Genomic DNA, 19,972 nt, shown 5'->3' on the forward strand with positions numbered 1-19,972 from the left:
GAAATACTTTTAATAGAGCAGACCTCAGTGATCAAAGAACGAAAATAAAACACTTCAACAATCATAACCCTTATTCATTTTTTCATGTGACACCATTAAAAATTGTAACCGTATAATTTTGAGCCAGTCAAGAGAATGTCATTATGTTTTTCGTCATTCTTTTATCATTGTCATCCAAGCCGGGGGCGGCGGTAGTAAGCTACGGTTAGCTTGAGTGTTTGCACTCTGTAGGAGTGGTCCAAATGTTTCGACATCACCTCACCCGGCGTGAACGAAAGCGGCTAAGATAGATGGTACTTCGACTCGGCAGCTAACGTTGGGAATTTGCACTTCCAAAGGAAGAGATATTCATCTGTACCACCATGGCTCTTTACGAATATGTCACTCAGGATCAACTTGCGGGCTTTGACAAATACAAGGTATGATTAATAGATTGTAATACCATGTTAGCAGTTAGCCATTGAGCCGTGTATGTATGTGTGTGTGTGTGTGTGTGTGTGTGTGTGAGTGAGTGAGTGAGTGAGTGTGAGCGCGCGCGCGCGTGTGTATGTGCGTGTGTGTGTTTCACAGCTAGCTGTCACGATCTGCAGGGTGCTCGCCTCCCAAAGAGTGTGTGAAGGTAGCCAGAATTAGCTAAAATCATACCGGATGCTGATAACGATTACCCTAAAAAATAAAAGTGTTAATGGCCTGTCTTAGATGTTGTTAGTAACTGTAAATCTTCTATGCTGTTGTCATAATAATTTTGTTGTTCATGGGGTTAGTTTCAGTAACCATTGATTGAATAGTGTTCAAATTTGGGGTCAGCAGTCTAAGAGAACCCTTACAGTTGGAAAATATTTTTTGATCATCAGTTCAGCAGTCACGCGTGTGCCCGAACATATAAACACTATACACACTATCTAAAGTCTGCTGAATAAACCAACCCTTTAATATTTCACATATATGTGTGTAGTATCCGTTTGAGAGGTCTATGCGGGGGACAATGTTGAGGAGTATTAATTATTTTGAAAGTGGTGGCCGGAAGTGTAATTGTTTACTTGGCTGTACTTGACATAGGCGCAGATGTGCTAATAGTTAGCTAACGGCTCCCTCTCTTCGCCTGTGTTTGGCTATTAAATAAGGCTTTACCAAAATGTTTTAACACATTTCAAAGATCTACTGACTGTCTCCTTTTTGTGGAGAATGATAGGTCTTTAATGTGATATTGTTATGCTATTATCACAGCTACAAAAGAGTAAGAAGCTAAGTAGCTACTGTAATGGTGAAGTGAGGGGAAACCACTCAACATGAACCAGTGGACGGATGGGGAACACAGACGGGGCCTGACAAGTGAAATCACTCTTAGAGGCAGTTCAGTGACCCTACAGTTGTGTTTTTAAAAGGTTTCTTTGAACAGTACCATCTTCCTCTGTGTGTCACACTAACATTTTAGTGTTAACTTAATTGCCATAAAGCTGAGCATCGGTGTGGTAATACACGGAGGCAATGCAGGACTGAAAGAGGAGTGACAGTTATTTAAAGGATCTCAGCAGACAATTCAGTATTGATAAGGGGACATAATTTGACATGGTAATTGTATATCTATTGGTTTATCAGTGTCCCTGAAGTTTACAGACAAAGAATCCAAGTTATATAATATAAGCTATGTATTCTGATATACAAATGTTTTGATGTGTGATGTGTCTATATTTATTAATTTTCCTGGTCATATTCTTTATCCTTAAACGACTCAAACAAAGGTCACTCAGTTTCTCTTTAACACCTTCTCCTTTGATTACTGTGGGAATCTACTCCCTTGGGTTTTTTTATCATGAAAGGCCTTTTTCCAATAATTGCTTTTTAATTGGCTCAGTCTAAGTGTTGGCTACTGTGCCCCAAGCATTAGTTCCTGGAGGAGAGCGGAGGATGACAAATGACAGTGAATGAAAGGATTGTGGCTCTCTATGACATGGTGCTTGTTTTTTTTCAAACGGTGCACAAATGTGCCCTGACACAAGCATGCAAGTGGAAAGCACATGAGAGCAGAGGACTGTTCTACTGATTTTCTTGCTCTGTTTTTCATGCAATCATTCATCTTTCTGCTTCTCACTTACTTTGTCACACTTAACACTTAGTGCAGTGCCACCTCCCTTGGTGTGAGAGCAACTTGTGTCTCTGTCAATGCGCTTCTGTGCTTTTCATTTGTATAGTCATGTTTGTACTACACTGTCTGTCTTTGCATATGCAGTGATGAGTAATCACATTGTTTATTTTTGTTGAGTTGCAGAAAACATTTTTTTGATATTACATAACATCATGACTTAATTAATCCACAATGGACATTGTAAAGGAGGTGTTCTAGTTTTGTCAACTTTATAGTAATCTGTGATTATTTATTGTGAAAATGAAAATCATCTGTACACACCTCTTAAATTGTATGAACTCTAGTGAAGGTAAATTACACTGTAGCACCCACACTTGTTCATCATGCCTGGATAAAGTTACAAAGACTGGCATCAGGTTAGTTTTGATCTGCATGAGGACAGGCTACTAAAATTATCCAGTGAACAAGTTACATGTGAGGCCGTATGGTCTTTGTTTATAAGCGCTGATTTATTTGCAATGAAAAGTATCAAATATAAAAAATGGGTGAATGATTATCACTGACAAATCATGTGTCTCTTTGCAGTACAGCGCAGTGGACTCCAATCCCCTGTCTATCTATGTCATGCACCCTTTCTGGAACTTTGTCGTGAAGGTAAGACAGACCTGTTCAACTCGATCTGTGTGTGTGTGTGTGTGTGTGTGTGTGTGTGTGTGTGTGTGTGTGTGTGTGTGTGTGTGTGTGTGTGTGTGTGTGTGTGTGTGTGTGTGTGTGCGCGCGCACGCTGCATCATTAATGAGGTTTCAAACTGTCCACTGTGATACAGTAACAACACAGCCTCACACAACCCCTCCTTCTTCTTTGTGTCTGTGTCAGAACACATCAGTCTCTGATTGTAAAGGTCTGTTCTGGACTGTGGAGATAGTGTGTTGTTTTGAAACCAGTCTTGTACCTTGTAATACACACAAGCTGTTCGTCTTTTAGATAAATGGGCCCTTTTCTTTTTTATACAGCTTGTTTAAGCACTGATACATTCATTTACTTATATGCACCAAGCCGTTATTATTTATTATTATATATTTACAAATCTGACACTCATTTTAAGAAATTCATGTTCCATAAAATCCTCACTGCCTAACAGATATGTAACTGCCCATAATGTGTGACAAAAATAATTACTGTCTCATTATGTAATCAGTGTTATTATTAGGGCGAGAAGACTGTATTTAAGAGCTGTGACATGTTAATTAAATGTTTTTCATTATCTTTTTGTCTTTGTCCAGTTTCTACCGACATGGTTGGCTCCAAACCTCATTACATTCACAGGCTTCATGTTCCTCGTGTTGAACTTCCTTATGTTGGCCTTCTACGACTTTGACTTCACTGCCTCTGGTAGGTCCTCTGTACCACTTGTCTTCCCCCTGGCTGTGAATGAGGGAGTGTCATTTCCTTCTTTCCTTTCCTTTTTCAGAGGCTTGTAACTTTGTTTATGAAAGGCAAAGTCCATCACTTACTGAAACATGAGCGCTTATGATGGGCCAGGGTGATCGCTAACCCATGACACCCTACACAAACACACACACTAAACTACCACTGTTGTGTATGTATGTACAACAGAATCTCTAGAACATCAACAAAGACTGACGCATAACTCTTGAAGATACTGTACTCTATCATGTCTTTGTCTCTACTTACGTTTTGCACAGATAGGTGAACATAAACACATAAAGTAAACACACACATAGACATGACTCTACAGTCAATATGACCTCTGGTCAAAATGACACACAACATTTTTGTGCAATATCACTGAAATGTTAACTCATTCAAAACTGTGTCATCTTACAGTAACTGTATTATTTTTAGGTTGAAGTGTAGTCTATTTTGTTATAATTAAAAACAAACGGGTTACATGGACTGCATTGAAAACACGGACCCCAAAGTACAACCTCAACACGACAAAAGTCAGTTTACCTCTTATCACTGTAACAGAAGGGAGTTCTCCTGTGACTTCCAGTTGAGGCTAAGAGCATGAAAAAGGATATAAAATAATCAGTGAACACCACAGATTCCTCAGTTTTGGCCTGGGTTGTGAGTCATGCAATATGGCTCCACAATGGAAGGAAATACCTGACAGAAACTTCACAAATATGCACGAGTAGGCGACTGAACACAAGCTGGAACACAGTTGTTGCAGTAGTTAGGAGGTACAGGAGGAGCCATACTGCCAATAACAAAAGGCACTGTGACACCACACACAATTTGATATTTATGAAACCTGGCATTGAAACACAAATGATAAGAGCGTCTGACTTGGCAAAAGGGTTATCTCTAGAAACCGGTGCCTCAGTGGCTGATCAGACAGTGAGAAGGACACTGTATGAAGTCAACCTTCTGTAGGTGGCGTTCAAAGAAGAAAACCACCAAAAGAGGCCTGATGACTTCTGGCAGCACTTTGTTTAGATCAGATGGAGTCCAGCGTGTTCAGCTGGAGTACCACAGTGACTGCATAGTGTCATGTTTCAGACTGTGAAACATGGAGGTGGGAATGTGCTGATATGGAGCTGCATTAGTGCAAGAGGGGATGACATTTATAAATGGCACAATGAATGCAAGTTTGTACCCAAATACTGAATGAAAGAATGACTCCCAATCTCGAGAAGCTTGGAGATGAACTTTCCAAGACGACAGTATCCCAAACACACTGCAAAAATCACACAAGAGTTTGTAAAGAAGGAAAAAAAGTGAGAACTAGTTGACTATTTTTAAGCAGAAGGTAGAGCAACAAAACCCCTCCAGCACAGAGCCGCTGAGAAGAATCATCCATGACAAAAGGCAGAACATCTCTCCGCAGATTTGTGCAAGACTTGTGTCATCCATGCCCAGGAGGATTGGATCTGCCAACAAAAATAAAGGACAGACATACAAAACATTAAATGAACAACAGACTTCACTAATGAAGGGTGTATTGACTAGTTTATTCTTACATATGGACCTTTCATTTTAGTTTAATTTAAAGTCAAACATTTCTGTTTTTCAAATCAATTGGCTTCCTTCTTCTTAACTGTATTAAATGGAGATGATTTGTGATTTCTACACATTTTAGCGATGACCAGTGACCAGTGGTGTACTCAGTTTTGTTTTGTTGTATACTGTGTGCCTTTCCATTTTCCTCTGTGTCTCTGTGTGGTATGATGAATATTTACATTATTTATGTCTCAGCTGCAGGACATGAACACGTGCCCAGTTGGGTCTGGGTCGCTGCAGGGATCTTCAACTTCTTGGCCTATACACTCGGTGAGTCCTAAACCACCGTGACCCTCCATGTGTTAGTGTTTCTCTCTCTGACTTTTTGAGAGGCTCAAGGGGAATTCTTCCAGTGCAGTGGCTCTCAAGAGCATAAAGCTATCAGACTATATTCATAACTGGTAAAGGGGGGAGGATGTTGTGGTCTGCGTGTAACATCCTGACAGAGACATGGATATATTTAATTTGTTCATTGATTATTTTTCCTCAGATAAACTAATACCTGTTGTCTGTTAAAATGTGGTTGCTCTGTTAATGAGGGAGATACGGTCATATAGTTCTTGCATCAGGTAAATCCAGATACCAATATCAACAGGATGCCACATTATCATTCAGGAGAATCATCATTGACAGTATGGGTGTGCATGGAGCTTTTGTTGTCAAGGTACTAAAATGAATACATGGATGGAGAGTTTCCAAGTGGATAAATCTGCGAGTGTGGAATTTGATCTGCTTCATTCATACTGTAGCATCCTGAGACACCTTCAGCTGACTGTACACAATCAATATTAAGTCGAATGTTTTGCATTTAGTGCGATCAACCGAGATTAATCACTTAAACGGAGCAATATTTACACGGCACGGTGTGACTTTAAGCCTGATTTGGACATTATCAGGAGGTTGTTGTTTTTAGCAGGACTTCACAAAGACTGAAGTTTTTAAGCTTGTTGTAATTACATTGGAAGTGCCATGCATACACATAACACCTAGTTCATAGACTGTTAGTCAGTGAATCTAACTACAGTCATATCCATGCAGATTTATTTGACTGTGAAATTCCGTCTCTGTTTGTTTGTGTGTAGACGTGTACTCTGTGAACCGGACTGAGGTCCATTTAAAATCCCACCGACCATTTTGTGATCCACTGAAATAAAACAACTTTCCATACAGTGGTTTTTTAAATTTATTCATTTATTTTTTATGAGGATGTGTTTTCAGAACACTTCTATGTGTGGATGAAATGAGTGCGGCTCAGATCAGAGGTTGTGACAGAGACTTCAGTGGTGGGAAGAAGGAATGTGGCTCTTTTCAAAGACTTTGTGCAGTTATGTGAGTGTGGGCAGCAGCTTTGGCTCAAGTGTGAAACATGTAAAAAAGAAAGCAAAAGAACATCTTTAGCACTTTGTATGTTTGTGTCTTTATATAAATACTCACATAAACATGTTGTGTATGTAATGATCAGTGCCTCTTTGTTGTGTTTAGATGGTGTTGATGGTAAACAGGCGCGTCGCACCAACTCCTCCACACCACTGGGGGAGCTTTTTGACCACGGCCTGGACAGCTGGGCCTGCATCTTCTTCGTGGCCACCGTATACTCCATATTTGGGCGTGGCGAGAGCGGCGTGGGTGTGGCCACGTTATATTACATCCTGTGGGTGGTGCTGTTCTCCTTCATCCTGTCTCACTGGGAGAAATATAACACTGGCATCTTGTTTCTGCCCTGGGGATACGACATCAGCCAAGTGGTAATGATGCACACAAACACTTACATTCATTCACATTAACATTAACATACCAGCCTTCTAATGACTGGACGTCTGCTGTCCCATCTCCTTCCAGACCATCTCCCTTGTTTACTTGGTCACTGCTGTGGTCGGTGTGGAAACTTGGTACCAGCCGCTCCTGTTTCACTTCCTCTATAGAGACCTTTTCACTTTCATGATCATCGGTGAGCTGTGATTGGTCAATCTGAAAACGCTCTTTCACTTTGCTGAAGCAGCTGCATTAATTCATGTTTGTTGCTTTCCAGCCTGTTCCTTCACTGTGACCTTACCCATGAGCCTCTTCAATGTCCTGAAGTAAGTTACATTTTCATCAGCGTTTTATTTATAGTCGTCGTATTATTTTCGCCCAGTGCGCTGAACTTTTCTCTCCATGTGGTATGGCAGGGCTTACCGCGGCAACACTCTGAAACACAGCAGCCTGTACGAAGCTTTCCTGCCCTTCCTCTCTCCCGTCCTCCTCTTCGTCTTGTCCACCATTTGGGTGGTGTACTCTCCATCCAACATCATCGAGCTGCAGCCCAGGATCTTCTACCTCATGGTGGGGACAGCATTCGCTAATGTCACGGTGAGAGTCTGCTGATTGTTTACACACACACACAAACACACACACACACACACACAAACCACAACTTGTTGCCATAACATATTTATGTTTGTGTTTATCCTGCAGTGTAAACTGATTGTGTGTCAGATGAGTAACACACGATGCCAGGCGCTGAGCTGGTTGTTGCTCCCCATGTTGGTGGTGGTGTTGGTAGCGGTCACAGGGGTGGCCGGCAACGAGACGCTGCTGCTGTATCTGTGGACAGCCGCTGTCATACTAGCACACATACACTACGGCGTATCAGTGGTAAGGTCACACATGCGGATTATTAACTTTTTGGATTTCCCTTATAATTGTTTTTAATGAGCCTGGAGTCCAGAACGAAAGGCAGAATTCCTTGTTTTAGTTTGGCGCTGATAAATGTTTGAAATTACAATGAGATATAAAATAATGTTGTGTTTTTCCATTGGCAGGTACAACAGCTCAGCAGCCACTTCAACATCTTCGCCTTCTCCCTGAAGAAGCCCAACAGTGACTGACAGGAGGAGGAACGAATCGGCTTGAAGGGAGCGGAGGTTTAAGCTCCTCCCCTCCTCTACTCTACCGACACTTCACTCTCATCACGACGGAAACTTCATCCCCTCCCCTCCATCCATGAGGATGCCGCAAATGGAATGGACTATGGCCCTCTTTTCCACTGTCTCCAAACACACAAAAGATACAACACGCACACCCATCCCTAAACCAACCAACCAAACTCCGGTCTCGGCGATGGGGCGGGCCCAGGGGCTCTGGCTTCCGTCATTGGTGATTGGCTAACTTGGTTGAGCCAATGAGGTGCAATTGTTTCCTACGGAAATGTGCTTCAGTCGTGAGGACAGGAGCCCAGACGAGCCATGCAAACATACACACACACATGAACACACATATTCTGCTTCCTGCAGATAATTTATATCTTGTGGCAAGTACAATAGAAACAGAGCCACACACACACACAGTTGCACTCACATAGTATTATGAATGTATAATATGCCTTGGGGAAGCGCCATTTCAGTTTATTGCATTAACAGGAATGCCTAAAGTAGTGCTGTTTCAACTTAACCAAACCTCTGAACTCTGGCCACATGTGGCTAAAACATCCACAGCTGTGTCCAAAGTTTAAAGGTTCATTCACCTGTTTGTCATCGGATGATTTTCAGTTGGAAATCTCAGTGATATATGTTAATAACTATATATATATACTGTATATGTTAAGGGGTTTGGGGCATTTTATTTTCAAGGAAATGAAACTTAAAAAAAAAAAACAATGATTGGTCCTGTAAAACATTGTATAAACTTCCCTCTAATTAATTCCACATTCAGCTCTGTAATGACGGATGTCATGAGTAAACCGAGTTGAATATTGACCAACTAGGGCAAGAATTGACCAGGGTAACCTCTGACTTTTTGAACTCTACTAACCTTTGACCTCTGTCTGAGCACTGGCCTCCCAGCTCTCCCTACCCTCTGAGGTGTCGTGTCTTCATGCTGATTCGCTCTGTTTTTGTTTTGTTTTTTTACATTTCTTTTTTATATACATTCAGTGGAATTATGTGTTGGTCTGTTGCCATGGCAATGGTGTGTGTGGTTTAGTTGCGCAGCGCTTGAATGAAGAGTGTGTCCAAAAACCACAAACGGAGCGGACTCACTCTGAAGGAACAAGCCGCTGCACAGGACACCGCAAACGCCACAACACCACCTGGTGTCAAACCCTCCTGCTCTCTCACACTCTCACACACACACACACACACACACAGACACACACACAGACACACACACATACACATACATATACACACACACACATATACACACACACATACTGTTTTCACACCTTTGATACTGTCTGTAGAAAAAACTTGTGTATTATTGTTTGTTTTTTCAATATGTTAAACACTGTTACTCTGTGTGATTCATGTTTCCATGGTGAGGATGGATAGTCAGTAGTGACTGCAACCGTGACTTGGCTTCTCATCAAGCTGGTTTTCACTGCACAGCCAAATAAGATGAGAAATTCTGTTTTTGTTTTTTTTTTTTTCATATTACAACATAGACAGTTTGTCAGTGTTCTTGCAGTTTGGGGAAATAAGCTTAAGTGGTTCTGGCCTTGTTGTTGAAAAGTCAAGAGTCATGTCTATCTGTCAGGACATTTACCAAGAAAAGATCAGAAAAGTCCCAGCTCCACTCAGGAGTTTGACAATTCAAGCTTGGCCTGATTGAAACCTAAATGAGCAATGTGGAGGTGACACTTGGGTTTCCAGTTACATTTTCAAACCCTGATGCTCAACCAAACTGGAGAAACTAGTTCACAGAGGCTGGTGGGGCTCTGGTTTACATGTCTCGCCTCACTTTCACTGGAAAAAAAACAAACAAAACAGGTGGATCAGATGTACTGTGGTTTCACTGTTCATAAAGTAAACATCTTAAAATAAACCTGAATAACAACTGTTAGTAAAACCTTGTGCTTGCCTTGTGAATGGCAAGTTCATTTTTGAGTTAACTGACTGAACATGAAGTCTGAATGTGAATGTCCAGTCACAGTAAAAAAAAAAGGTACAAAGGAAACATCAGATACATGGGCAAAATGTAAAAATATCTTTCAATTTTAGATTTGCTTATGCGTTTTTTTTATCACGTGCAGAACTTTTGTACATAAACTGTTATTGAGCAACAGTGAACATGTCTGGGAGGAACAAAAAAAAAATCAAACTCTACTGCCATAATACCCAGCAAAGTAGTCCATGTTGATTTCCAGTATCTCTGCACTGCAACTGGGTAAAGCTTGTACGCAGCCATAAGCACATTATAATAGTTGAGATTTGATTTGATTTGATGAGCCCTTTTTAAGGAACCCCCCCACATCTGTGACTGTGGAGACCATAGATTGTAGTGACGTGACAACAACTGACTGTGAGATTTCACCACCAAAACTTGTTTTTCTGGTGGGTAAATGCACTGTCTGGGTATGTGCAGACACTGTGTACTGTTAATGTATGGATGTATACTCTGTATGTGTGGATATCTGTGTAAATACATACATTATTTCTTCGTTTTTATTTTATTATGGTTTTTTTTTGTTTTGTTTTTTTTTTTAAATGAGGTTTTGTTATTCTGGTAGGCCGATTTCTCCAAACACTTAACAGGTGAACTGGTGGACCAGGAGACGATGCCCATCAGCAGTGCTCTTACTGTCAGATCCAAACCCTGTGAAGCTGCAAAACGGTCCAGGTAGCACTTCCTACATCTGACAACGGTTTTTTGAACAATTTTCATCTCTGCTGCTCTGCTTGCTGATTGGATCGTCCTTCAGGTCAAAACTCTGGGATAGTTTGGAGGCTGTCAACACTACAAACAATGCTAAATGCAACGAGGCATTTCATATCATTATTAGAAAAAAAATCTGTCAGCAGGGTGAGACAAACTGTGCCATTTAAAGAAACAAACTCCAGGCAGAACAATGAGAACAAACGTTAAAAGAAACAAGTCTCTCTTCTCTTCCAGCTGGCAGATAAAGTCCTTAGTTCCTTTTAAAATCAGACTTTCATTTTCACAGCTACTTTTCTGGGCATTTTTTGTAGTGTGCTCCTCAGCGTTACTCACCACTTTCTAGAACAAACTTTCTTAATTCTCCCCCTGGATCAATGAACCAAGCTGTTGAAATTGTGACTAAGTTGTTGTATAATGCTGCTCTGGCAAACACTCCAGGGCTTCAGTGTGGCTACTTGTGATGTTGTATTTAACCGGTGAAAGAAAGGACTGTCCAGAAACAAATAAAAGTGAATTTTTCGTTAACCACGTTACTGTGTCAGAAGCAGAAACTTCTGTGATAGTTTTTAAAAGGTGGAATAAAGCTTAAGTTCCTTTAATATCCACTAGGAGCCAGCACAGAGCAGCTATGAGCTTTACGTACTCTGTGCTTTGACCGCTTGAGTCATTTATTTCTTCACTGTAAACATCACCTGTGCCATGGTAAGAGTGTTCTTCAATCGGGTACCATGAATTTTCTTACACGCGCCTTAAGCCTTAAGCTTGCAGCTACATTAACATTAACTACTACACACCTATCCAACAAAACCTCACACTTTCCCACCAAAATGAGGCGCTGGTATCAACACACACCTCCCACAAACTTAAAGTGCTCATTCCAAAATCAAAAGCATCTTTCTCACCTTCGGTTTGAAGCATATGTAGCAACACATGCTCCAACAGCATAAAAACTCAATAATTCACAAATATGTATGTGAATACCCATTCAAAGTACAAATGGAAGCATAATAGAAACCTGTAAAAAAGCAAACATTTCAGTACTTATCAAACTGTTAAAAACTGAAAGATGCTGTGTATTTACTCAATTGGCAGATTTCATCAAAGTGAGGGACAGCACTTCAGTTTCGGGGCAGTAGGAGACCTTGGTGTTATTACAAAGTACATCTATTCAATAAGTTCAAGGAGTCGCTATCATATAAGCACTTACTGTGTACTTAAGCTTCAGGGAGGGAAAGGTGTTTCAATGTCAAAATTGAATTGAGTTTGGAGAAATAATTTGGTTTTATAGGTAAAAACAAACCACTATGCTTACATCAAACCAGCTGTCCAGTCATGTAGAAGTATGAGGACAAATCAACAAATTAACATGCACTACATATAGCCTCCAGCAGATGGAGCTGTAGATCAATACATGTTGTAGCCTGCGTGGTTTTCTACTGGTTGCTATAGCTGAGGACTACAGGGTGGAGAATCACAAACATAGTGTATCTGTACACATTTCCCTCAGAAGTGACGTTCACAGGTAACACCACAGTTGCCATTTCATAGTCTTCTCCACAGTGTAAACAACAAACTGTATGTGCTGAACTCAACACCTCTGACTCATGTGGCTCTGCTCTCTGTTACAGACTTCATTAGTAATTGATTGTCTCCTCGCCTGCAAGTTTGTCTGGCAGGAAAAGCTTGTGTGTGTGTGTGTGTGTGTGCGCGTGTGTTTGTTTTTATCATCTTTGCACTCACAGCAACTCTTAAAACCCTCTGGGCATCATATGCGAGACATTTGGGATGGAGTGTTGACTCAGAGTGAGTGAAAACTTTCAAACAGAGAAAAATCCGAAATCCTTGAATAGTCGTTAAGAGAAAGTGCCAGAAAACATCAAAGGCGGACGCTGTATGGTGGGTTTGTCTTTAATAACGGCTTGTATATCACGGAGTCAGTATGTTTGAGAGTGGAGGCCCAGCATGTCTGTCTTGGATCGGCCTTCTATTGTGAATGTGTAGGTGCTGAGTTCTGCCTGTCAAAACAGCTGGCAGCACGTCATGATGGCCGCTTATCTTGACGGGATCTTTTTCATCCAGAAATATGACTCTCATCGAGCAATGATTCATCCAAACAATGTCCTGTGAGTAAGCCAGAGGGTTGCTCGTCCATTAAATATGTGATCCACCTCTTTGTCTGGGAACAGCCTAATGCAGCGGGCTTTGGAGTGGTGTAAAATGTTTGTGTGACTTAAGGCCCACTGTGCAATTATCCGGCAGCACTTTGGCGGATAAATGTCGATGGATATTCTGTACATTTCAGTTTCACTGTTTTTCGTCTAATTCACATGTCCTCTATATATCCACACTAGGGAAATTTTATTGGTTTTGAGTCCAAAATTTTTTTGTCCTTAATGGAGTAAACCACCAGAACTCTGTATTCTGTATTAAACAGTTACAGTCTTCAGCTTTGAAATACCTCTAAAAAGCCTGAAACTTTCACTGAGGACGACAGCTGTAGTGGATTCACAAAAGTTACAATGGATTCAAACAGTGACCAAGTTTAACTGTGAAAAGAAAAGAAAAGAAAAGAAAAGAAATTAACCTCTTTAAAAAATTGCACTAGGTTATTAAATCATTTACTAATGTTTTATGGATAAGTTATTAGTTTTTTCTTATAAACTGTCCTTTATAAGAAAGTATTACATCATACATAGAAAAAACTTTTAAATGATCTAACTCTTGGCTAACTGGACTAAGTTTTGTTCTTAAAAGACATATTTGTAAGTTTTGCTATTGCTACGTAGCCAAAAGTAGCATTAAAAGCTGTTTCAGGTCAGCAACTTCAGCATCAAACTTCATTCCCTTACTCACCAAGAGCTGTCTCCAGCACTGGAAAACAACACCAGTGTTAACTCTTGTCTCTAACAGCTAGCTAACCAGCTAGCCCTGGCCCACACATGACATAACATGTGACATGGCGCTGCTCAGAGAATATATTATTATCTCTTGTCTTGTAAATGCAACGATGTCTGAAGCTTTTGTCAAGTGACAATCACCACCACCCGCTCCCAGCAAGAAACCACATTCGATGGTAGAGAAAATGTACAAATAGCCCCTTTAAAGTCACATTACTATATGAAAATGTCTGACTTTGGTGCCCTCATTGGTAAAAATCAAAATATAACATCTATTTTTAATATTTTGTCTCAGCAGTTAGTGCACACCCACTAAACTGACATTTTATGCAAAACATCATGAATAAACTTGGTAGAGCTTGACAGGAAAACCAGATCTAACTACCAAGATAAAGGCCCCTGTTTTGTGATAACCTGACTTCTTTTTACATGTCAGCCTGCTGTGAAGGTTAAGCTCCTATGTGTTGATGTTAAAGTGACACAGTGTCCCTCTGGTCAAGGCGTCTTTTAGTGAATTGGCTGGTGTTGATCCTGAACTGACAGTTAATCAGATGTGGCATCAATTAAACAGTGTTCGGCTCGGGTTGCTGCCCTGCGGTACTGGACGTTTTGTGCGCTGCTGACCCCCGTGACTCGTACACAGACACACACTGGGATGGCGAGCAGCCGGAGACGAGTTAACCACCGCGCCACCCTGGACCGATCCCCCTGCGAGATGACGCTCAATTATGGATGACCATCATTAGAAACCAGACACGCCAGAACACAGACTTGCCCAGACTGACACACACACACACACACACACACACACACACACACACACACACACACACACACACACACTCACACACACAAGCACTGTGATGGACACAGCGATTATTCTCAGAGACACCCAAGACTATTGAAGTGCTAATGGGGTAACACCATCCATTTCAATCCATAACCAGTGCACCTGTAACCCCTGTGGCCTCAGGGTGACCATCAGTATACATTTTCCATATCAGTGTGATAATTAACAAATTAAAATCAGTGTCAAATTATGATTTTAATCCAAACTAATTATGTTTCATGGCAAAATCATTTAATTTTTTTTGAGAAAACTGAATTGTGGTTTATCAGACAGTAACAATATGGCATTCCTGTGTACTGTGTCTGGAAGTTGATGTTGGGGTCAGGTGCATATTCATTCCTTTGTCTCGGCTCTTAATCCTGCATTTGTTCTATGAAAGCACAAACACAAAGGACACATCTCTCATCAGTCATTAGAATAGGGATTAAGCGACTATACATCAAAATGATGGCATAGACAGTCATTCATCCACAAGCAGGGTTTCAGCTTTCAGAGTGGAATCTGGGTATGTCAGTTTTCAGTGTGTTTCACTGCTGCCACTTCATCCACATCTCTATTGTCTCTATTCACTTTCTCTTCCCTTTTTTTTAAGCATGATAGCAGCACATGGCTCTATGAAAATGTGTCATGTCAATGTTTGGTCTGCGACTTTGGTCCAGACTTGAAATATCTCGAAATCTATTGGATTGATTGTACAAACATATGTCTCCCTCAGAATTAACCATCATCAAGTCAAACTCTCAATCTGTCCTATACCTAGTTTGGATTGTAGAATACTCACGAAACTAGCTGTACTTTGTATATAGTGCAAACTGGCAAATGCTAGCATGCTAAACTACAATAGTGGACATGATTAGCTTTTGTACCAATTTAGCATCAGTATATTGGTATTGTCTGAACTGAATAACAACACATAGACACACTCCCACAGACACGGTTGGTGCATCTCTTGGTAGCAAACTTACAGCTAACATCTGTATAGTCAATACATAAACACAACACAAAGGGTCCCATGGTCAAAATCAAACAACTGAAAACCCTGGAGTGGTTCAGCCTAAAATGTGTGCATTTAAACTGAACCTGACTGAAGACTGATGTGGATTTACAACCTCACAGGCCTCTGGCAAGGTGAAATATGACAATGACAAAGATCATTTAGGACCCGGTTTAAATCTTCTTCTGTTCTGAGGCTTCTCTAATAATTAACTAGCTCAACCCTAAAATAACAAACGTCAGAGGAAGTATCTACTGACTTGACCAAGTCCAGGCATGTTGTGTCTTTAGTAATGCTAACAAACCCACATGAACACACAGATGACTAACTCCCAGTGACCATAAGTGAACGTCTCTATAGCATCTTACCTAACGGTGTGTGACAGTGTCTGAATCTTTAAGGCAACTTAACCTACACTCTGCTGCAGAATACAAATACAGTATAATGACAATCGGGGGGGGGGTCAGCTTTTTCTCCAGGACGAAAGGGAAACCAGTACAGTGCAGGTGCATGCTTCAGTGAACTAAAGTGTCTTTACAGTATCTGGCTTGTTTAACCAAAGATGTCAAATAAATGTAGTGGAGTAGAAAGTACAATATTTACCTCTGAAATGTAGGAGTGGAAGTATAAAGTACCATAAAATGGAAATACTCAAATAAAGTACAAGTACCTCAAAACTGTACTTGTACGGAGCTGAGCTGCTGATATTAGAGAACACTGCTGTTCCAATTGCAAATAGTCCTCCTGTCCTCAGGAATCTGAACTTCTGAGTTGAACGTGTATCTAAAAGGTCACAATTTCTTATTGGGAAAAAATAAGTCTTAAGCTTTCACCTCTGAACTCCTCTCTGCTTTAACCCTGCTGGGGAAGTATATTTCTTCCTCTTTGTAAAAGAACAGCTTCCATGAACTGCTGCACACTATTGCAAGACTGACGCAGGTACTCACACATCAGCTTTGAGTTGACTTCCATTTTGCTTTTGTTTTGATTTTGTCATGGCTGTCATTGGTCAAGACACTGAGTGAAACAGCACAACAGTGAATGCGTCACCAGTTGTGATCACATGGAAACACGTCTTAAGTCACCCTTTGATTGAGACAGAACAATGTTCACTGTAGAATGCATATTTACGCAATGTTCCAATCGCCCTGGATACATCCTTTTGTGCAACATGCATTATTAATCTGTTTTCCATTCCTGGTTTGTCCACTTCTTACGTACATGCACCATTCAGATTCAGTCCTATCAAGTTCAGACCAACAAACATGTCTGGCATCCAAAGCAAGTTTTCTTATTTTATTGATTGGATAACAATGTGATTTTTAGCAGAAAAATTGTTTTCACGGATGCACAACAACACACGTCTGTATTAGTTTCACTTGGAGTGCTCTTTTCATCCACTTAAATGGCGGAAGCCAAAACAAAAGTGCGTCATTGTGCACCCTTCAAAACAAATTCTTCAGCTTTGTGTTGCTGCTCACACTGGTGTTGTTTTCTGGTCTATATCTGAATTTGTTCATTTCCGAGGCAGTTGCCTACACTCCCAATGAAGCTCTTGTTCGGCTCACGACGGGGAGGGAGTTAATGGACCAAATTTGGTGGATGTATTGCGCTCGAATGGACCAGCAAAAACCACCATAAAACTGAATCAACAATCAACATTTAAAATTCAACAGCATAAGTAACTGACATGGCTATTAATGGTTTTATAGCATGAAAACATATCCTACTGGCCAATATTCAACAAACGTCCATATGCCTTTAATAAACTATCATTTAGTTTAGTATCAATCTGCATGAACTCTGATAAATGATGAATAAAGCTGAATATTTTTTTGTTTGGTGAGTTGGAACGTATTCATCTATCAACAGGAAACGTGTCCTCATGGCTTCAACTGTATTGCACCTAAGGTGGTTGATCTTGCTCAAGAGAAATCCCCACTGTCCCAGCTCTACCTGAGAATCTACCAGGCACTGATTCAATGTTATTGCCCACACCACAGTGTTTCCAGGTCCTAAGTCTTTAAATGTCTTCCATCCATACTGCACTTCAATTGACAAGGTGTTAATATCAGCAAAATCACCTTACCAATTAAATTCAGCAGTAATTATTCAAGTTTTGTACCAGATTCAGAATCAAGTGAACCCAATAAGTGCCTTTCTGCAAACATGGGAGATAACAGCCTAAACATTCGTAACAAACAATGGCAAGAGCCTTAACGACTATTTCTGTCCATGTCCCCAATTTGGCTTGATTTTACTCTGAAAGATGTAATTAACACTCACACACATGCACAGCACCTGTAGGACCAGTCAGTGAGACGTCCTATGTCAACACCCTACTAACCCTCTTGAGGTATGTTTGAGGAATCCATATTTTAACAACGACCTCAAGCACCACTGCTCCTCCACCTCAATGATTTATTATCACATCATTGATCATTATTATTAATCTGTTATACATTTGTATGAATATTTTTTTTGTCTTTTTAAATTAAAGTTATAATATGTAACTTTTCCACATTAAAATGTCTAAAAACAACTAGAAATAAGTTGAGACGAGCAGGACGAGCAGCCTCCACCAGCCAATCAGACGGAAGTTGAGTAGACCCCGCCCTCTCAGGCAGCCCAGGACACAAACAGAAATAAAAACTTTACTTAACAGTTTACTATTTTTCAATTTTCTATCCAACATTCCACAAATAGAAAATTAGATTAAAAAAAAAAACTCCTTATTCTTAATTATACACTGATCTGATGGGGGAAAAAAAATCAGTTTTATGAAATTGAATTCAATTTTCCAACTTTCTATTTTTCATTCTTTATATGGAAGTGTTGTTCTTTGTGACATGGACCAGACAGAGAGAGATTTTTCCATTTATTTGTCGGCTGCCGTAAGTGATGGTGTCACATACCCTTGTAGTTCTTTAGGCTTACTTAACTTGGAAAGTTGACTGTGCTGCTCTTGTTTAGTGGATTGCCATTGTGCAGTGTGAATGTGTGTTTGTCTGATACAATATCAGAGCTTACTGGTACATATCATTGTTAAGTAGCCAGAAAGGTAACTGGAGTGGGGGATGTATCCACCTCAGTGGGTTCAATCTGTCTTCATTGGGCACACGCAGAACATGCACGCCACCAATCGACACACACACACACAAACACACACACAAATGCAAACAGAGTATCAGGTAACAAGCCCTGAATTATTTAGGAGCCACGAAGCAGCAACCAGATTCTTCCACATCTTTGCAGCACACCTGAATATTAATGATCCAGAGACGGTGGCATGAGGAAAGAAGAATGCAGAGACAGAGGGAGAATGAGGGAGAAGACACTTGACAGAGATTTGGGAGTAAGATTGTTGAAGCTTGAAGTACAAGCACACCCATGTAAAAAAAATATATATGTCAAAATGTTTTTTTTTTTTCTCCTAATTTTCATTTTTCCAAGTTTAGGTTAATGCCATGGTTTTACCACAGCCATTTGATGCTTGTCTATTCCACCAAACACTACAAATTGTAACTTGAGAAGAGTCAGCCCATCAGAACCAAACAAATTAGATGTGAATGTATGTAAATCTCTGTTAGCCACTGTATTGTAAAAAAAAAAAAAAAATTGTTGTGGTAGCACTGACAAAATCCTGTGTAGTTACCAAACTAGTAAGGAACAAACAATAAACTAATTTGTAATTAATGAATACGTTCCCAGCTCTAAAGACCATAACTTGAAGTTACAGAGAGAGAAGTGTCAGCTAGTTACCAGTATTTAATGATCTTACTGTCGCAATGAATCATTCCTGTTTAAACTCAGCTGTTTATCAGTTTATTATGGTCATATTAGTAACTACTGTTTTGTTGCTTTTTAGTGAAGTTGTGTCCAGGGGCAGACTGAAACAATAATTCAGGCTGGGAGTTTGACTTGATCCCAGGCCACCCTGTACATGCAAACCACCAGACCGCTAATTTTGTAGGCTAACCCTGTTTGTTGATGTAACAGGCTACCAGACTAGTTATAAATTTGGCCACTATGTTGATCCGGGAGGAAAGTTATCCAGATTACAAAATACAAAAATAACTATTATTTCTTAACCATTTTAGCAATTGCATGTTATTAAAGGATGGTTGAGGCTTCGTGTGTACTATATAATCATAGCAGAAATGTCAATAAGTTGACAGAACATAACGTGAAGGGCAGTACTTTTCTGGTGCTTTGTCTCTCTCTCTCCCCGTCACTGGTTGCATCTCATACTGAGTTGTTCAACTGTATCTAAGAGGACATACAATAAAAACAACAGGTAAAGCCACAGCAGTCCTGATGTACTTCTTACTTAGCCAACAGCCTAATGTAGAAAAGTAGCCCATCCTAATGCTAGTTTCTTCTCGCTATGTAAGCTAGTGAACACAATGGCCTTCAGCAGGTGCACTATTTGATTAAGTCATTGGTTGAAGAAAATCCTGCCACATGACTGCAGTTAAAAGTTA

General features: G+C 40.3%; 1 protein-coding gene across 1 annotated transcript; it reads left to right on the forward strand.

Annotated features, from left to right (window-relative positions):
* The first annotated feature begins 274 nt into the window (after positions 1 to 274).
* Positions 275 to 10,524, forward strand: selenoi (selenoprotein I). The gene is made up of 10 exons (XM_022737852.1): positions 275 to 419; positions 2,672 to 2,740; positions 3,370 to 3,478; positions 5,309 to 5,383; positions 6,596 to 6,858; positions 6,953 to 7,061; positions 7,143 to 7,191; positions 7,282 to 7,462; positions 7,568 to 7,747; positions 7,915 to 10,524. Exons 1-10 carry the CDS (start codon positions 363 to 365, stop codon positions 8,020 to 8,022), a joined length of 1,200 nt encoding a protein of 399 aa, XP_022593573.1. The 5' UTR covers positions 275 to 362; the 3' UTR covers positions 8,023 to 10,524.
* Positions 10,525 to 19,972: the final 9,448 nt, after the last annotated feature.

Source organism: Seriola dumerili, unplaced genomic scaffold, assembly GCF_002260705.1.
Source record: "Seriola dumerili isolate Sdu_G_001 unplaced genomic scaffold, Sdu_1.0 BDQW01000025.1, whole genome shotgun sequence".
Classification (NCBI taxonomy): domain Eukaryota; kingdom Metazoa; phylum Chordata; class Actinopteri; order Carangiformes; family Carangidae; genus Seriola; species Seriola dumerili.